Genomic DNA, 18,755 nt, shown 5'->3' with positions numbered 1-18,755 from the left:
ACATAAATACGCAAGCATGCCGAATTGCCTATAAAAATGATGTTTTATTTGAAAAATGATTATTTGATAACCTAATCTTTGGAACTGGTCGACAAATAAGTTCACAATAAATAACCTAATTTCCCAAATAGCTATATATTAAAAAAAATTTGAAACAATACACTTCCGCGGTGAGATTATTGTTGTGTAATAGCAAAAGGTATCACAGCTAGGCTTTGTATCATAACTGATCTTTTGTGTCCGGCGCGTCTCTTTAAAAGGCGTGGCGTAGTGAAGCGGTTTTGTGTCCATCTCACTGCACGCGCACGAGCGAGCTTATTTCACCTTCACCGATCACGGAGGCGTCGTCACACGCACGCACGAGCGCTGTCCGTTTGAATCACTGGGTTTACAGCCACGTATCCTTCACACCGCTAGAAGTCGGATGATTTGCATTTGAAAACGTATTTGACCAAATACTAAACAGAATCTGGATTTAACGCGCTGACCCTTTATATGGACCGCGCTCTTTGCAGCATTCTGCGTATTTCTCCACTGTATTTTCCCCGTAGATAGTAGTCAGATTTCAGAATAAGGCGAAATGGCAACGGACGAGCTGTCATCGAAGTTGAACCGCAGGCTGCAGATCGAGGAGGGCGAGCACGACCCGGTGGCCCTGGACGAGGCTCACGAGAACGGAGCGCACGAGAAAACAGCCACGTCCAGCGCGGACTCAGAGCTGGGAGCCAAGCTGCAGCGGCGCGGCGAGCTGAACGAGGGCGTCGGTGAACACCAGCAGCCCAGCATGAAGGTGTTCAACCCCTACACCGAGTTCAAGGAGTTCTCGAGGAAGCAGATCAAAGACATGGAGAAGATGTTCAAACAGTAAGTGCTTAATACCAGCTGTCATCCTCTACTGCAGCAGATGTGAGACATGTGCATGTCATCTTAACCCCCAAAGACAACCAGCATGCCCCCTAACATAATCTTCATAATCTTAACATAATCTTCTGATTTATCTATCTATCTATCTATCTATCTATCTATCTATCTATCTATCTATTGTCCCTACATGCCCTGAAAGAAACATGCTGATGAAAGTTATTGTTTAGTTTAACAATATTACTGTACAAGTTGATTCTCTGAACTGAATGTTTAAATAGGAACAAATTGTCTAGTTTATAATCTACATCAGTCACTCTCTATTTTCTTCACTGTGCTTCATGTTTTGGCTGAAACTCTTTCACACATCTAAGAAAGGGCCATATGCTCAGCCCCACCCAACACTGTATCGTTTATTCCACATGCATTCGCACACAGATGTATGTAGAAGCATGGGTTGAGAAAGTCCCTTTGGTCATGTTCAAGTTTCATTGTGTCTCTAATCGAGAGGCATGCCGAGAAGTCTAGACTGCCCAGTATGACACAATTCTGTGGCCACCTTTGCCAGATTCTTAGTGAGACTGCCCTCTTCCTTTACATTTGATGAATGAAAGGCAGTTTTCGCATTTTCCCCACGTTCGGCATCCAGAACAGCACTCAGAGCTTTTGTAAATGCTGTGCTGCGTACAGGGTTGGCAGGGCCTTCATTTTAGGCTGATTTCACTGACAGAAACAAAAAACTTCTCTGGGAATGGGAGGTAAGGGGAGCCGAATCTTCGTGAGAGTCGCTGCAGGAATGTGTCCCCTTGTGCTCTCTGTGGTGGAGCGGTCAGCAATGACTGCAGGGTTGGTTTCACACAGGCCTGAACCATGTGGGAAAGGGGACTGGTTGAGAAACTAGCGCTCTGAGGAAGTGATGGTTTCATCTCCCCATTTCTGCTATCAAACAAAGCCATTGTTGTGAATTAGCCAAAACAGGCCACCCAGATCTGTCTGAGAAGCCCTTTGCATCTAGATGAGTTGGCCTGTGCATTTTTTGTAACGTCACAAATAAATTTCATTTATCAGAATGTTATATTTTTCACAGATTCTTGTTATTTTAGTATTATTTAGGGTGAATTCAGTTAAATCTTTTCCCATTGCGATAAATGGGAAAAATGGCCCAATTATATTTAATTAACCATATACCTATGCTGTTATAGCTAATAATATTTTAAATTAGCTTTTTTTATTTATTTGTTTTTTTTATTTTAGTGTATTTTTCTGTAATTTTATTACACACTTTTGTAATTTTTATTTTTTCATTTCTATGTAGCTTTAATGATTTAATTTCTTCTGTGGAACACAAAGGAAGATACTATAAAAATGCTATAAGAAATATATTTCTCTGTCCATACAATGACAGTCAACATTGTCCAAAACAAACATTGGACCCCGCTGACTTTCATTATATGGGTGTTACAGAAGTAGATAATGGCTTGCTTGAATTTTTTTCTTCTTTTAAATGATTGTGTGTAGACTATTGTTTCAGAGTATGACCTTTTCTATTATGCCCGTAAATTAGTTCCTTGTGCAGTTCATTCGAGGTGTCTGGAGTCACAAGACCTCGCCCAGGGTGAGATATAGCACTCGTTTCATTCAGTCTCTTTGATGGTGTTGCGCATGGCATTATATGGGCTGAATGAGACACGTGAGGTGGTTTCAGGTTTAGGAGTGAGTGAAGTGTGCATAACTCCCTTTGTCATGGAGAAAACAAAGACTCTGTGGTTACTTCACAAGTTAAACATTAGCTAGAGTTTTTCATGGTCTATTCCCAATTAAGAATTTATGAGATAAGGGGTTTGTAAGTCAACATGCCTTTCAGTTGCTCCTCCGTGTTGTTTACCTTCATACAGGTTTTCAGCAATAGAGAATTGTGCACTGCAATTGATTTATTACTTTTCAGCTCTATAATGGCTGTTTGTGCCTTTGCCTGAAGCCCTGAATGTAGATAAGGAAACAAAGATGAGACAAGGGCGGTGAGGAGGCTGGTTAGGAACGTTTTATGTGCCTGTATGAACTCATTGATTGATCGTCTCATAACTATGACCTTCCAAACTAAAGCTGATATAGTTTTGCTTCATGTAGGCAAATTCAGTAAACACTCAAAAGCTTCAGTTGCAGCAAATGTTGCAGTCTTAAATGCTTTTGTGCAGAGGGAGGCAGAAAAACACGGGGAGAGAGAGAAAGAACACTGCGTAACGGCCACAGTCTGGCTAGAGTCCAGCTGATAAGAGGAATGCATGCTTTGCCTTACCCTCAGGCCACTGTTCAGGGGGATTCAAAACTTTAGATACAGGTCCAGCATTCAAACTCAGCATTTTTGGGTGATTTTGTAGGGAAGATTAACACAAAACGGTTATAACTTTGTGTGAGTCAATTATCTTTCATGGTATGGTTGTTATAAGTAGTGATTTGAATATTTTCTATTTTTATCAGGTAAAGTAGTTTGATTTTGAGCAGATGGAGTTTTATCATTGAGGATTATTCATAAGAGGAATTCATTCGTGTCAGAACAAGTCTTTAAGTTAGCTTGAGAAAGCCAACTTACTGAAATGCTATTTAAACTGATTATTATTCTTGTTTCTAAAAACGTTGACTCTAACTCCTCTTACAGCTTTAACTCTACAAACTCCAAACTCAGCCCAGCTCTTCAGACTGATCTGAAGTTAGTTGCTATATCTTTTCAGACTGAGCAGACTTACGGTTTTCATAAAAACAAAGATAAAAAATCATACAAATTCCATAGATTTACACCGGACGCAACAAAGCGACCATTGAAAATCATTTGAAATCTATCAATCAATCTGTCTATCTGTCTATCTGTCTATCTGTCTGTCTGTCTGTCTGTCTGGCTGACAGGAAGTATTGCCTTCAAAAGATTTAAGCTTTAAAACTACTTTAAACTTCAAACTATTTCAGACTGAAAACTGTCAAACTTTTAAAATTCTGTTTTGATTAACTTTTATCTATTTAAAACATGCTGTGTATATGCACCTCACCAAGAAAACTTTTTTGTTTACATCAGATACAGAAATCAAACTCGCATCCATAAATTGAAAATAATTATCTTATCAGCAAGAATTTTAATATTGGTGCATACCTAAAATTTAATGGTAAACCGCAATCCTTCCTCCTTCTGTATGGCATTGTGTGGACAGCTGCATGTCGAATCAGTGGTGGAGCTCGTCAGAGAGAAACAGAACTCTGACTGGCTATTCAGCTTAGTTTTCATTCATTTCTTTTCATTTATCCACAAGAAGACGATCAAGGGCTGACAATGCCAGTGCCATTTGCAACTTAGCAGATTAGTAGACATGATAGAAAAAATCGTCAACACGAATCTGTCAATAATGAGTGCAGCTGGTGTAGTAGTGTGAGTAAACGCTGCTTGCTTTGAATATCCACAGTTCTAGCTCTTTTGGGAGAGTTATGTTCTCTCACACAAGTGCAGAACGCTCACGCTAGTTGGCAGTCAGCTGTAGTCTGTCCGGTGTGATAGTACAACAGTTTCTGCGCCGATGCAGATGATGCGAGGCATTCTTTGGTGACAGTTTGGTGTGTCCCTACCCTTAAGATTCTTCCAGCAGATGAACTTCAGCCCCTCTTATCCCCCCTGCTCATCTCTAGTAATGTGAATGGCAGCATGACCTAATTGGCTGAGTGATTATGTGTGCAGGTCCCATGCTGTGCCTACATATGATCAAGCGGATTTAGTCCTGTGAGGAGCGTTCCTGCAGAGTCACCTTTAGTAATGAGGGAAGCAGAAGAAACTCTGCTCCCTTCCTTGTGCATTTTTCTCAGGGACATATTTCTCAGAAAAGATAACATCAGACACATTAAGGAATGTTTGAACGTAAGCCTGCAGGCCACTGTGAGTTGTCAGTAGGCAAAATATTGCTTGTTTCTCATTGGTGGCCATCATAAATTCATTGTGGTAATATATAATGTATTATAGCTGAATGTAATGAGCATTTCCCTCTCTAGCGTATATATTTATTTCTCTCTCCAGCGTATATATTTGCCAAGTCCTTAAATGGTTATGCCTTTCTCCAAGCAGAAAGCAGAATGATGTGATTATTCTCTAAATCACCCATTTCCTCATTTCTGAATATCCTGCGTGTTTAAAGAGCCCCTTAGCGCAGCTCAGTTTGGTTCACAGGATGTTGTGCTTCTAATATGATGTAGATGCATTGAAAGTAAATACAGCCAAGGATTTTATCCACAAAAGCTTCTGCATTCTGCCAAATTTAACTGACACAGTGACCTAAGAGTATAAGATGAAGTTAAGAGAAAAAAGAAAGCCAATCAATACACGCTGTCTCAGCAAATGAGATACTACACTTGCTCACTTTGTATATTTCAGACGGATAGGAAGTAATCACTCAAATCATGCATGAAAGTCTTGAATTGGGTTTTCTGAAACTTTTAATTAGGTTCCCTAATTGTTTACCAATTTCATGTAGCTTTGTTTTCTTTTAAAAAAGAAATTTAATAGCGATATGGAGTATAAAAGACTGATGCCTAAAGCGCAAGGGGCGTCTTTTCTTCAGAAGCTGCCATTGGTTGTGTAGGTGTGAGGTTTATTTAGACGCACACCCTTATTTGGCATTCACACACAGTCATCACAAGCTCAATGACTCATTTATGCAGTAGGAAGTGTATTAGATGGTTGTGATTCCAGAAAAGGCCATATGTAACCTCAGCACTCCTTCCTGAAGTTCTCCTCTTTTAGTTTTCTTCTCACCAGGCCATTACTCCCTGTTCTTTTCTGTTTGTGACATTTTATGTTCATGCTTCACACTCTCCGCTCACTATAAATAACCTCTGGGATTGTGTGGCCATTGGCTGATCCGTGAAGGATTCTGCTTAAGGACTAATGGTTAGTCACCTGGTCTATAATCCCAGCAGATCGAGGTTAGTGCTGCCTGCGATCATCAGCTAGTGGCAGAGAATGTAGTTCATTGCCACATTATATGTACTGCATACAGTCGTGCATAAACTGTACAGTCACAGAAACGTTGTGCTTTTAGTTTCAGGAAATTGTTGGAATTGAGGGAAATTGTTAAATAAATTTTCTGTCATTTTAATATTTAAATTTATATTAGAATTAGATTTTAATATATTAATAGTAATAAAATTGCTGGACCTGCCACATCGGGCCTAATGTATTATAATTCAGTGTAGTGTTGGACTCAAAAATTAAGACAAAACATCTCACTTTATCACCAAAATGCATTAAATGTGCAGTTTTTGGTAAAAGCAGCCAAGTAATCTGTATCTACGAACTGTAACTGTAAATTTATATGAAAAGCATACAAAAGCATACAAAACCTTGTTAGGCTGGTTTACCATATTCCGTGGATTGACTTTTAGTAAGAAATGTTAGCCAGTAGTGCATTGCAGTGACTCATCTCTTTGAGATTGCTTCATCTTTTTGTTAATAGTCACCTCTAGAGTGGGTGGATAATGATGGATCCATCTTAACAGTTATGTAAACCTTCATGCATTTAGCATTCATGCGAGCTGGATTGAATATCTGGATTGAGGAGCAGGGATCATCTTAAAACTGCATTTTACAGGCTCGGGTTCAAGTGAAGAAGCTGAAAATGATCTGAAAAATGTTTGCTGTCAGTATTCTTGACTGTAGGAGTTTCAAACTGACCATTAGTTCAAGAATTACAAGTGTGGGAAGAGCCTTAAATTCTATTGATCTCAGGTAATTCATGAGGAAAACTGATTTACGTGGATGGGAAGGTCATGTTCTGAAGAAATATGAACAGAAGCTGTCAGGTTCTGCCTTTGAAAGCCATCATTCTCTGACAATGATCTTTGTGGGTTTTTTTTTTTTTTAGTAACACATTTAACTCAGTTTTTATAAATAATGAAAAACAGGAAATACTTGGCATGGTTTCTGTCCTTTGCCTCACACAGGAACATGAACTACCTGATCACTTTACAGAAAACTGTTTGTTGCTTCCCTTTTATAGGTTACAGTCTTTTAGAAATGATTTGTTGTTTTGTGTAGGCTGTTACTTTCAGATTTGCTTATCAAGATCTGTTCCTGATAGTACGGGGAAATTCTCCAATGATCTGTGAATGTAATTGACCTTCATTCTCATTCTTATGTTTACGCTTGCTTTTTTTGTGTCTCTCTCTGGACCATTCTCTCATCCTATCCCATCTCAAGAAATCAAATCGAGCGTAAATGATGTCATCACACACGCTGCACAGATGTCTAGTGAATGTGAAATGCTCGAGCAGAGTTTTGGTGCGTTTGGTCCTGATTGATCCCGCCTGTTCCGCCGGGCCGTTGTGAAGAATGTGCTTGGAACTGATCACGTGTTTATGAGGGTTTTCCCATGACTTCTTCTGTCAGCTGTTGCTTGGCAACCTGGGATTAAGTAGATTGGCAGGAAGAGATAGGAAAGGGAGGGAGGAGGAAAAAGAGTTGGTTGTTCACTCCTCATGCGTCGGAGTAAAGTATGAACTTTCTTGCTTATCAGCACATCTTGGACAAAAGAAAAAACCTTGAGAAAATGCTATGCTGACTACTGTTACTATGTAACTACTGTCCTTCAGACCACATCGAGCAATACTGCTGTCTCTCTTTAGCTCCAAGGCATCATTCCACTCAAATTTAATCATGCATTTTCATAATTAAATCAACAGCAGCTATAGGCATGCATTAAAGGGTGACTGTTCAGACAGGCATGTGTATTTAGGCTGGCATAAGGCAGCATTTCAGTAAATTCAGGCAATTGCTTAATCTCAAATCCTGTTACATGCCTTACATTGTGACACACAATGTCCACAATATCAATCCAATTTTTAACACTATACTAAAAAATCATTCTGTGTGTGGAAGTCTCAAGTTGACTCCTGTGGAATGTTCTATGAAGTGTTGAGTTGAGTTAACCAAAGGGGGCGGGGCTTAGAGAACAATCACTGTCCCTTTGAAAAAGTCCCTTTCAAGGAAAGTCTGTTCACTCAGCGGCCATATTTGCAATGCCTCTGGGCAGCTGTTTCAGACATGCAAGACCACAGCATGAACTTTCCAACACTGAAATCTCAAAAACTGCTTGCCAGAGATTGCATTTAAATAATATATTTCAAAACGGCAACAAAATCTTACATGGACTGTCCCATAAGTGTTGTTTCCTATGCTCAAATAGTATTAAGCAGAGGGAACCAGAGCTTCTAATGGCAGCTGTAGTGACATGACCAATTGATGATTATTTTTTTTTTATTTAGAAGGCGGGACTTATTCTACCATATTGTGCATTGCACTCTCTCCTATTCATAGTAATTTGAGTGAACAGCTGTGGCTCAGCTGAAGTGTTCGTTTTAAACAAATCATTTGTAAATGAATTTCAAGAGGAATTTAGAAGTGCAGCTATAGCTCTTTCTCGAGGTCAGTGCCGAAGTAGCAGATTGAGGCTCTCACAAGGCTATTTGAGTATTTCCTGTTCCCCATTCTCTCTCACTCGCTTTAGGAGTCGTGTTTTCCTACAATGTGTCGTGTCCTACAAGTAAGCAGGATAGATTCAGCACATCTGTGTCCATCATCAGTAGTCAGCACTGCAGCTGAAAGCTCATTAGCTGAAGTCCCCTGAGACTGCACAGAAAAAAATGTTGCATGTCTAAACGCCTTTAAAGAGCAAGAAAAAGAAACATTCCTGAACTTTCATTCAAGTTCAGACTTGCATGGTAAAGTTTTCCAAGAGTTCTTGAAAGTAGATAACTGGATAACAAGAGGACTTTTTAAATGCACAAAGCACAAATAAAGCTACACATTTGCTTTCTTGTTCCTTCTTTTGACTTTCTTTATAATTAGTCATCAAACTTGATTTCATTCCAACAACAGCAAGTGAATGCACTCAATTCAAATGCAGCTATCAGCAAAGCCAATCAGATGAGTCAAAACCTTTTTGCTAAGGCAGAAGGAAGTCTGTATCAGCTCATGGCTTTGAACCTCTCTTAGTTGTTATAAGGAAGTGCTGATTGCATTTGCTTCCTCAATCATCTGTAGTGTGAAGTGTTCAGCTTAAAGACTTATTTGGGCAAAAGTGTGATCTTCCTCAAGTGCACATGGTGACAGAAAATGGGAAAATTTCTTTATTTCAACTTTTTGGGCAGCAACTGTTTTGCGTTTCCATATAGATGGTAAAACATTATTTTGTCAGCTGTGTTTGGTAAGAATACAGCTGAAGCTTTCCAAATTGTTGCAACCAGCTGAAGTGTTACTACATTCTGTCTTGTTGGGTTTTTAGCACTTGGGAGGTTTTCATAATCTGTGAATTATCTTAAACACCACAGGCAATTAAGAGTAAATGGAGTCAGTTAGAAACTGAAAATACTTTAACCACCTGGTCTTGATTTTACTCTTTGATTAAATAAATGCATCCTTGCCGAATCTTAATTTCTCCTAAAAAATCCTACTGACCGCAACATTTTTGAATGATGATAGTGTATCTTCGGAAAACCAAGGCCACTGGAAAATTGTTATTGGTTGATGAGGTTTTGTTAATGTAACATTTAATTTTTTTCTGCAGATCCCATTTACATTTCTATGTAAAATAAAATTTGTTGATAACCCAGGAGACCATAAGTCATAATTCACCATGTTCAGGCTAAAAACTTCTGTTGAGCATGATTGAGAGGAAATGACCCCAAGTGATTCAGCTTGACTCATGACCATAAAATGCAAAGAACTGTTAAAGTCAAAGCATGGCGGAAATCTTTCACAAATCTTGGTCATTCTGAAGCATGAGGACTCTTTCAGGAGTTGACTGCATAATTAAACATGGTGGATTTAAATTACAGCTGACCTTTAATTGCACTGAGCATGCTTGACCTTTTCTTTTGTTAAACAGACTAGCCGTATGCAGACGTAAATTATTGATTTGAACCCACTATGGACACTGGTTGCTCGGTTTCTCAAGCGATCTGATTTTACCTTTCAAAAATAAACCACCAGCTCAATCTCGCTTGCCGTGAAATCACATTAGTTTGATTAACTTCTGCTGTACTGTAATCTTCAACCATAGCAGCATCCACTGAGAAACATGACCCTCAGATGCCCCACAACTGCAATCCTTCATCAAACAGCATTTTTCAGAGCACTGTGATCAAGGTTAGCCTGATATGTCAGATGCCACAGCAGGAAGAGTTCATTTGAGAGATTTTTTGCCCCTGAACATGAACACACTCTTTTGGTCTTTGAATTAGTGATGAGAAGATGTCAGTGATACAGGGTTAATGAGAAGAGATGCAGTTTTATGTGTGTGTGAGAGACCTGGCATCAGCAGGGTGTCTTGTGTCGGTAGACAGGAATACAGTAGCCATGTCTCTGAGGCAGATGGAGACACACTCCATATTCATGAGCAGGGAGCATGATGGGATTGCTTAGAAGGAGTTAACGAGGGAGATAAAAACTCATCGGCAGAATATTTATATTTAGTCTTAAAATGAATTGAAATTTAAGTATTTTAATCTTTTATTTTACTTTAAATGTCTCTTATTTCAATGGTTTAATTTAAGATTTTATTTTAAACTCTTACTTTAATATCTTGTTTCTTTTAGTCCAAGGAAGAAAGACGATTTTTCAACTAGTTGATAAGAGTCTCATTCAAATTACATTGGCCTCTGCTTTTAATTAAAAGACCCTGTTACCATGGCAACGTAAAACCCCATCTTTGGGCAATATGTGTGTTGTTTGCTTGTGTGTGTATATGTGGACGTGTAGAGGAAGTGGTCTAATACATAATAATTGAGAGAAAAGGGATGTGACTATTTCCTTGTCCTCGACCCATTGCTGCACAGTAACTCACCCACACAGTTCTCTGGCCTTTGCACCAGAAAATATGCACCTGTGGATCAGTTTAACACATCATTATTGATGCAAAAGAAGAGGAGGCAGATATAATCGGTATGGCCTGTGTAAATGTCACGTGTTCCAAACCATTAGTGATTGCGTCTGCTGAACCACAGGAAGTGTGTGTGTGTGTGTGTGAGAGAGAGAGAGATGTCAGATCAGTGTCCTCCTTTCTTTCCTGTGTATAAGAGAAATGACGGAAATGCTTTAACGTTTATGTAACATCAGGCTTATGTTTAGTCTGTAGATTTTATGTTTAAAGTTCGCAAATTTTAATGCTCTCGAATGTACACACAAGTGTCTTGGATTGCTATTAACTCAATAAATTGCCAGCAGCTCATAAGCTGTTTATTAAAAATGCAGGAGAGATGAACATTAAGATGATCTCAGCAGCGGGTAAATAAATGGGTGGCTCTTAATGAACACTTCAGCTCTGATGATATTGATGCTTTAATGGACTCCTGTATGTTTCAGAGCATAATGTTCATAAATCAGAAGAGATGGATTACTTTTTTTGTTGTAAAATGATGAAAAGATGGTTTGTTTTGTTGTTGTTGATTGGTTATTATAAAGTTTTTTTATGATTTTTTAAGTTGTTTTATTAACCATGTTCATAATAATAAAGATGTACAACATTAAAATGACACATTTCTGGCTGTACATCTGCCTTTCACAGGAGTTTTTATTCAAATAAAATTATATGTAGTGTCTTCCCAGATTAATGTCTTTTTTAAGGATTTGATGACTAACAATGTGTTGAGAGTTCTCACTGGTCTGTGAAAACACTTTTACAAGAATTGCTTTTTTTAACCTTTTATGTATTTAAGTTATCTTTTAAATTGAAATAAGCTGAGAAAATATGAACAGTGGGTAAGATATGTAAAAGATGTTCCAGTAGTCCTGATAAGGTATTCCTGCTGTTTATCTGCACTGCCCTCTGTTGATCACCGGAGACATTGCAGCAATATCACCAGTGATGAGATGTGTGGAACATTTATTTCACAAGAAGTCCTGTTTTACATGACATTTGTTTTAATAACTTGTTTGCTTGTGTGTGTGCAGGTATGATATAGAGAAAGATAACTTCATCGATCTGATGGAGCTGAAGCTGATGATGGAGAAACTCGGAGCACCTCAGACTCACCTGGGCCTGAAGAACATGATCAAAGAAGTAGATGAGGACTTTGATGGCAAACTCAGCTTTAGAGAGGTAAATGCTTAAGTATGTCGAAACATGAAACAATTTGTTTCCATATTTGTCTGTATTTCACAGCAATGAAGTACATAATGAAGAGCTGCAACTACTTATATTCCCTCATTAATCACCTCAGTTCTTTCCTCTTTTTCTCTCTAGTTTCTTCTTATCTTCAGAAAAGCTGCAGCAGGAGAGCTGGCGGAGGACAGCGGGCTTCATGTCTTGGCACGTTTGTCAGAGATTGACGTGTCGACTGAGGGAGTGAAGGGAGCCAAATCATTCTTTGAGGCAAAAGTAAAGAATCATGACATTTAATACTTTTTTCCACTCCTAAGTGAAATAAATCCAGCAGATTCATTTATTCATATTTGTAAACCCCTCTTAGTCAATGACAGCTCTATAACTGTAATTTCCTGCTTCGATAGTTTGTATTGAATGCCTCTGATAAGGAAATTCAATTTAGGATTACCTAGAAATGTTTATTTGTCTCTGACAGGTGCAGGCCATTAACGAATCAAACCGGTTTGAGGCAGAAATCCGTCAGGAGCAGGAAGATAAGAAGCGTCAGGCGGAGGAGAGGAAACAAAGACAAGCCGCTTTCAAAGAGCTGAAGTCAGCCTTCAAATAGCCTCATCCAGCTCGACAGCCTCGATTTACTCATCACCTTTGTCCGTCTGTCTACCATCAGAGTCCCCCGTAATCAGAGATACTATGCAAGGCTGTGAAATGCTCAGAGATCCATGCAGATTCATCTTTCTGAGAAAGGGACACCTGTGTAGTTTGTGCTCATGAGCGGATGTTGCTGTTGAAATCGTCTGTTTATTGTTGCCTGTTTCTCTCGCTCTCTCTCAGGCTGATTTTAAATGTGAAGCCAGACACTGATCTCAATACACTGGATTGGATTTGTTCTGTTTCAGTCACACGTGTGTGTATATATGTACTGTAGTCCATTCACCCAATCAGTTTCCTTTTAGTTTGAATGGCATTTTGTCTTGTTCTCGTCAATGTGCCAGTAGATTCAAATCTAAAATTTTAAAGTTTTTTTTTAAATCAACCAGTACTCTCAGTATGCCATATCCAGTCTGTTGTATTCATATCAGTGGCAATTTAAGCAGGAAATGCTTTTCACTGTACCGTGACTAATTCGACTTTGATCGTTGACAATTTGAACATGAGAGGACAAACACCAGACCTCTGCTGTCGTTCACAGATACATTAAATATTAAGAGTATAAAATAAACTATATTTTTTATTGAGCGGAGAGAGAGAGAGATGGAGAAGTGGATTTGGGTGTATGTGCATGTGTGGTGATGATTGTAATGGTGTTTGTTGACTGTCTATCACTATTTTCTTGCATGGTCACTGTGGTGTTGGTTTTCCTACATGGTTCCCTTTAGTCTATAAGGTGTCCAGAGTTAAATGTGGCACACACAGGCTTACAATTAGTCTTTAAGATCAAAATGATGACATGAAATGGCTGTAAATTTGAAACGGCTTACTTTTGCCTTACAAAAGTAAGTCATTACAATTTAATTTCTTCAGCTTGTTTTTCCAAACCTGAATAGCTTTCTTCTGTGGGACACAAGGGTTTACTTTGGAAAAAGTTTATACTGTTTTTGTCCATATAATGAAAGTCAGTGGGATCCAGAACTACATTCAACCCTCTTAAAAAACACAAATATCACTGAGAAATTTTTCTTTGGTGTGTGAAGAGAGAAATTCATACAGGTTGGTATGATGTGGGTGAATTAATTATTTTGGGTGAACTTTCCCGTAAGAGTCAACTCCCTAAATCTAAGTCTGGGTTGCTTAATATTATTCAGATTAGGACCAGAATTGCAAGCCTTGCACAGCAGCCCATGCTCAGTGAGATACGGTAAAATGAAAAAGTGTTTCATGCATAGAATATAGACATCATTTGCAAATTAAATACGCATGGCTTTTCTGTAGAGCCAGTGCATGTAATTCAACTTCTAAATGAAAGAATGCCATGTGTCTGAATAGGATGTAATCTTAAAGTATTTAGTTAAAAAAAAAAAAAATAGAATAGGTTTCAAAGTTTACTGTGACATCATCTGAAAAATGAGGGAACATTTCTATTGAAATCAACCAAAAGCATAATGAATTTAACCTTTTATGTTCATTTGACATGCAGTACACTGTGGCAAAGTTAACTGAGATGCTATGTATAAAGTCAAATCTATATTTTCATGTAATGAAAATCAAAAAATAATTTTAGTTTTGTATGGAATGGGGTCTTGTGAAAAGAAACGTTCTTATTTTCTCAATATGAATTTTGTTGCCTACAATCTTGTCTCCCTTTGGTTCTCCGTGTATCTGATATTCCTTTGGTTTTTCCATTACAATCTAATCAGTAAAGGCAAAATACCCTTTAGTCTTTTCTATAATGGAGACAATACTGTGGGCAATTGCTATGCTTCATGTTGTTCTTTGTTTTTGTGTTCTGAGTCACTGCTAAATGTTCCTGTTTGCTCACTAGTTCTGTGGAAATTCAAATAATAGGTGTATAAATATTTGTCTCCCAATCTTGCCACTCATCCACATGTTCTTTTTCTTTTGTTATCTACTGTTCAACTAAAAGGTATTTAAAATATTGGCTGTTAAAGGGTGAATGTGGTCTATATGTTATTGAATGAGGAGTCGACTGATGACACCGATCACACAGCTGTTGCATTCTGTTAGAAGCCATAAACCATTCTGTCATTGCTTTTGAGAGATTTTAGCGGTTCAGTTGTTGTCGTGCCAAATGATTTCATTGAAGTTAATTTTAGTACAACATTCCCTGAAATCCATCAGGATATTTCTGATCAACAGCCCTAGCAGAGATTTGAATTAATGAGCACTGCTAATTGGAATTTAGATTGAACATCACTGATCTACACTGTTAAAACTTTAAAAAAGTAATAACTCGTATTTTATTTAATTTTTTTTTTTTTTTTTTTTTTGGCTTTATAATTAATGTTTGCACATCTGAATAATCACATTAGCGCTTTGGCAGTATTAACTTCTATGGGGAAAAATGTGCCTTCCAAGGCAGATAACACCCAAAAAAAACACATTTTTAAATCTTTTTTTTTTTTTCTTCTGTCAAGTGTAATGCTAGGAAGACTAAAAATGAGAGTGTAGTTAAATTTCACAGTTTCATCTTACGGCATGTTTTTGTTGTTAATTCATCATTCCAGCGATTTGACAATGGTTGAGCGGGCCTTGAATCATCCTGATCATATCTGTACCTTGCTGTCACTGTCTATGTCAGTTGAAACTGGTGGTTATGGTATCATACTCTTGTAAGCTTATACATATTAATATGTGGCTCCTATAATATGCACATTTATTTTTGATTTTCTTACTAAAATGTACAATTATTCTTGTGACAATAAAAATACTTTTAATTTGGAAACATTTTATTTGTGTTGGTGATTTATACAGTTATGTATCATACTCATATCTAAAATGAAAAAGTTTCTAAAAATTTAGAAAATAAAATATATAGAATATATAAATATAACAAATAGTGGTATTATATAAATAATACAATATAAATAAACTGGTCGTTTTAAAGTAATAAAAATATATGTTGTTAATCTTATGTTTGAGGATCTGGGGCCGTTATAAAAGAGAAAATGTGACCTTGCACACGACTAAAACACTCTGTTTATGAAATTATTATTATTATTATTTTTTTTTAAATATGTCGTGACCAACCAACTCAAAATATCATGACTAGATGGCGCTGTTTGCAAGCCCTCATCTGATTCTGTCGCCGCATGAAATGTTTTTCTCATCTAAATTGCAAAATGTAACTTACATTAACAAATGTATTGCAAGATTTGCGCTAGTTATGTTGTAAAACAAAACACGCTTGGATAAATGTTCACGGAAACGCAATCGATCCCGGAACTATTGTTCAGATGTGAGGCGCAGCGCCTCCGGACTTTCGTCGTGGTTTGCGCGCGGAAGTGTTAGTCACGTGACACACATCTCAAGCGTAAATATTTTTCTCCTCACAGCGAACGATTGCAGACCTCGCTGTTTTACCTGCATAAATGATTATCGACTTAACTTTTCCCTAGTTTATACTGCGTAGATTTTGTCTCGTACCCACAGTTTACTGGAATATTCAAACTAAGCAGGACAAAATGAACGTGGATCTTCCGCAAACGGGACAGACTGGAGCAGCAGCCGCCTCCAGCACATCCACATCCAGCAGCAGCAGCAACTGCGTCCCGAACAGCGCCTCCACAAACGCCAGCAGCATCCCTGCGCTCAGCAGCGGTAATGGTGGGTGTCTTTTTGACAGTTTAAACACGCACAGAGTTGCTGTTGTCTTTTAGCCTTTAGCTACTTAAGTGTTGGTCTGTATAAAGATGGAGAGTAGTGTATTTGTAAGGTCTGTCGTACTTTTCCCCTCACAGTTCCGACCTCGGCATCAATGGCAACCCCATCATCCGACTCCAGCGTGTCAAACGGGGTGTATGTGCCCACAGGCATCGCTAATGGAGACGTGAAGCCCGTTATCTCAACCACACCGCTGGCTGATTTCCTGATGCAGCTGGAGGATTACACTCCTACAGTCAGTGCACATATGATTGCAGTGCTACAATGTATTCTGTGGTTCTTGGTGTCTTTCAGAGTAGCACTGTTAATAAACTCTCTGTTTTTCAGATCCCAGACGCAGTCACCGGATATTACCTCAACCGAGCAGGTTTTGAAGCATCAGATCCAAGAATGTGAGTTGGAATCATGTTCTCTCAGAAAGCTATGTAGTGCTGCTAAAAAAACATGTTAGGGTCTTTAAGCGAACATTTTTTTTTAACAAAAGTAACTTTTAAAATATAGTTTAAAGGCCTGTTTACACCAAGAACAATAACTGTAACGATAACTATTTATTTGAACTATGTTGTTTTTAACAAAATTATAACTAAAACTTAAAAATAAATAATTGAAAAAAAGAGGCTGAAATAAGATATAAATATTAGATTAAAAAAATTAAAGTTTAAGAATCTTGAAAAATGAGAAAGGGTGCTTTGGAAATAAATACAGTTGAGGTACTGAAATTACTAAATCTAAAATGGAAATAAAAATAAAGCCAAATAAAAAGGCAAAAACACATTAGAAAATTACTAAAACTAAATTAAAAATAAATACTACAATAATATATATTTAACAGTTATTACAGTGGTGGCCAAAATTATTAGAACACTAATATTTTCAGCAGTTTTTAAGTCAGTTATTTCTATCTTCTTATGTAATGTGTCAGGAAATATCAGTTTACATTTCCAAACATTCATTTTGCCATTAATTGTAATAATTCAGTGAAATTTTTGTCTGACAACAGAAACTAAAATAATAATGTCATTAGTAGGTTTTCTTTATCAGTTAATTTCTGTTAACTAAATTAAATCAACATTTGGTGTGACCATCCTTTGCATTTAAAGCAGCTTTTGCACTTGTGCAGTTTTTCAGGGAGCTTTGCAGGTAGGTTTCTTGAAGCATATTGGAGACACTGCCAGAGTCTGATTGGTTTTAAATGTTTCACCATTCATCAGCTGGAAAATTAAATCGCTTTAGAAATTATACCAGTGATATTATTGCCCTGTCCTTTATTATGCAGAAGTAGAATGATTTTTAAATCTTGATATGTATTATCCTGTGAATGGGCTTAAATAACACATTAATTTGTCATGAAGTGTATTGCATTGTTGTTAATACATTAGGCTAATATTAAAACACAGAAATATGTAGTGGTAAAACTTTATAATTTACTCATCAGAGTTTAAAAAATGCTCATCATGAATCTTCCTTGACATCTTTATTCTGTGTTATCAGAATCCGTCTTATATCATTGGCTTCTCAGAAGTTCATCTCAGATATTGCAAACGATGCACTACAGCACTGCAAGATGAAGGGCACAGCGTCTGGAAGCTCCCGAAACAAGACCAAGGTTTGTGTTTGCAAATTGTGGTAAATACAGTAACATATTCTACAATAAATCGATAGAATGATTGTTTAATCTGCAGGCCATCATTTGTAGAAGTGTTGTAAAAATCTCTCATTCACACTGTTCTCATCGCACCTCCCAGGACAAGAAGTACACACTGACGATGGAAGATCTGACACCAGCCATGGCAGAGTATGGCATAAATGTAAAGAAACCCCATTACTTCATTTGAGGGGAAGTGCTTCATTGAAATGGACTGCTGGAGATGTGCTGTTTGTCCCATCGGAGCTTTGAAGACATTATCCTTCAGCGTGGGAACCATCAGCCCACTGGCCTTCAGCTTTATGTATTTTCTTCAAGCGTGTTCAATTAAGTTTGATTACACCACACCATGTGACTTTAGTTGATGTCAGTAAAAATCCTGTATAAATAAATTCATTGTAATTACACGTCTTCTGTTACTGAAGCCTAGTGGGATCAATTATTGTAAAAATCAGTCTAGATTTAACCACTGTAAAGCTTTTACACTTCTGACGTCAGTTCATACACTGTCTGAACCTCTCATCTCTGCTTTATGGATTTAGTTTCACGCCATAAGAGGCTTGAGCTGTAATGTGTTGCAGTATTAATAGTACCTAGAGCTGCTCTCAAGTTTCCCTCTCTGCAGTGTAGTACAGCTGCACTGGCCACAGTCTGCTCATCACACCATCTGTCTACAGCAACATGATATTAATAATAATATTTCAATACTAGCCTTTGCTTTGTGCTATTTGTAGTTGCGCTTCATCTGTATGTGCTCAGAGGCACAGTTAATGCAGATG

General features: G+C 37.8%; 2 protein-coding genes across 2 annotated transcripts; both read left to right on the top strand.

Annotated features, from left to right (window-relative positions):
* Positions 1-290: 290 nt before the first annotated feature.
* LOC109068245 (EF-hand domain-containing protein D2-like) lies at positions 291-14,886 on the top strand. Its single transcript, XM_019085097.2, has 4 exons — positions 291-864; positions 11,840-11,987; positions 12,132-12,266; positions 12,469-14,886. Exons 1-4 carry the CDS (start codon positions 581-583, stop codon positions 12,598-12,600), a joined length of 699 nt encoding a protein of 232 aa, XP_018940642.1. The 5' UTR covers positions 291-580; the 3' UTR covers positions 12,601-14,886.
* Positions 14,887-15,918: 1,032 nt separating this feature from the next.
* On the top strand, positions 15,919-18,383 carry LOC109068264 (transcription initiation factor TFIID subunit 10-like). The gene is made up of 5 exons (XM_019085120.2): positions 15,919-16,274; positions 16,409-16,566; positions 16,659-16,723; positions 17,823-17,937; positions 18,077-18,383. The coding sequence occupies exons 1-5, from the start codon at positions 16,133-16,135 to the stop codon at positions 18,164-18,166; spliced, it is 570 nt and encodes a 189-aa protein (XP_018940665.1). The 5' UTR covers positions 15,919-16,132; the 3' UTR covers positions 18,167-18,383.
* Positions 18,384-18,755: the final 372 nt, after the last annotated feature.

Source organism: Cyprinus carpio, chromosome B8 (assembly GCF_018340385.1).
Source record: "Cyprinus carpio isolate SPL01 chromosome B8, ASM1834038v1, whole genome shotgun sequence".
NCBI lineage: Eukaryota > Metazoa > Chordata > Actinopteri > Cypriniformes > Cyprinidae > Cyprinus > Cyprinus carpio.
This window is presented reverse-complemented; position numbering and strand designations above follow the sequence as displayed.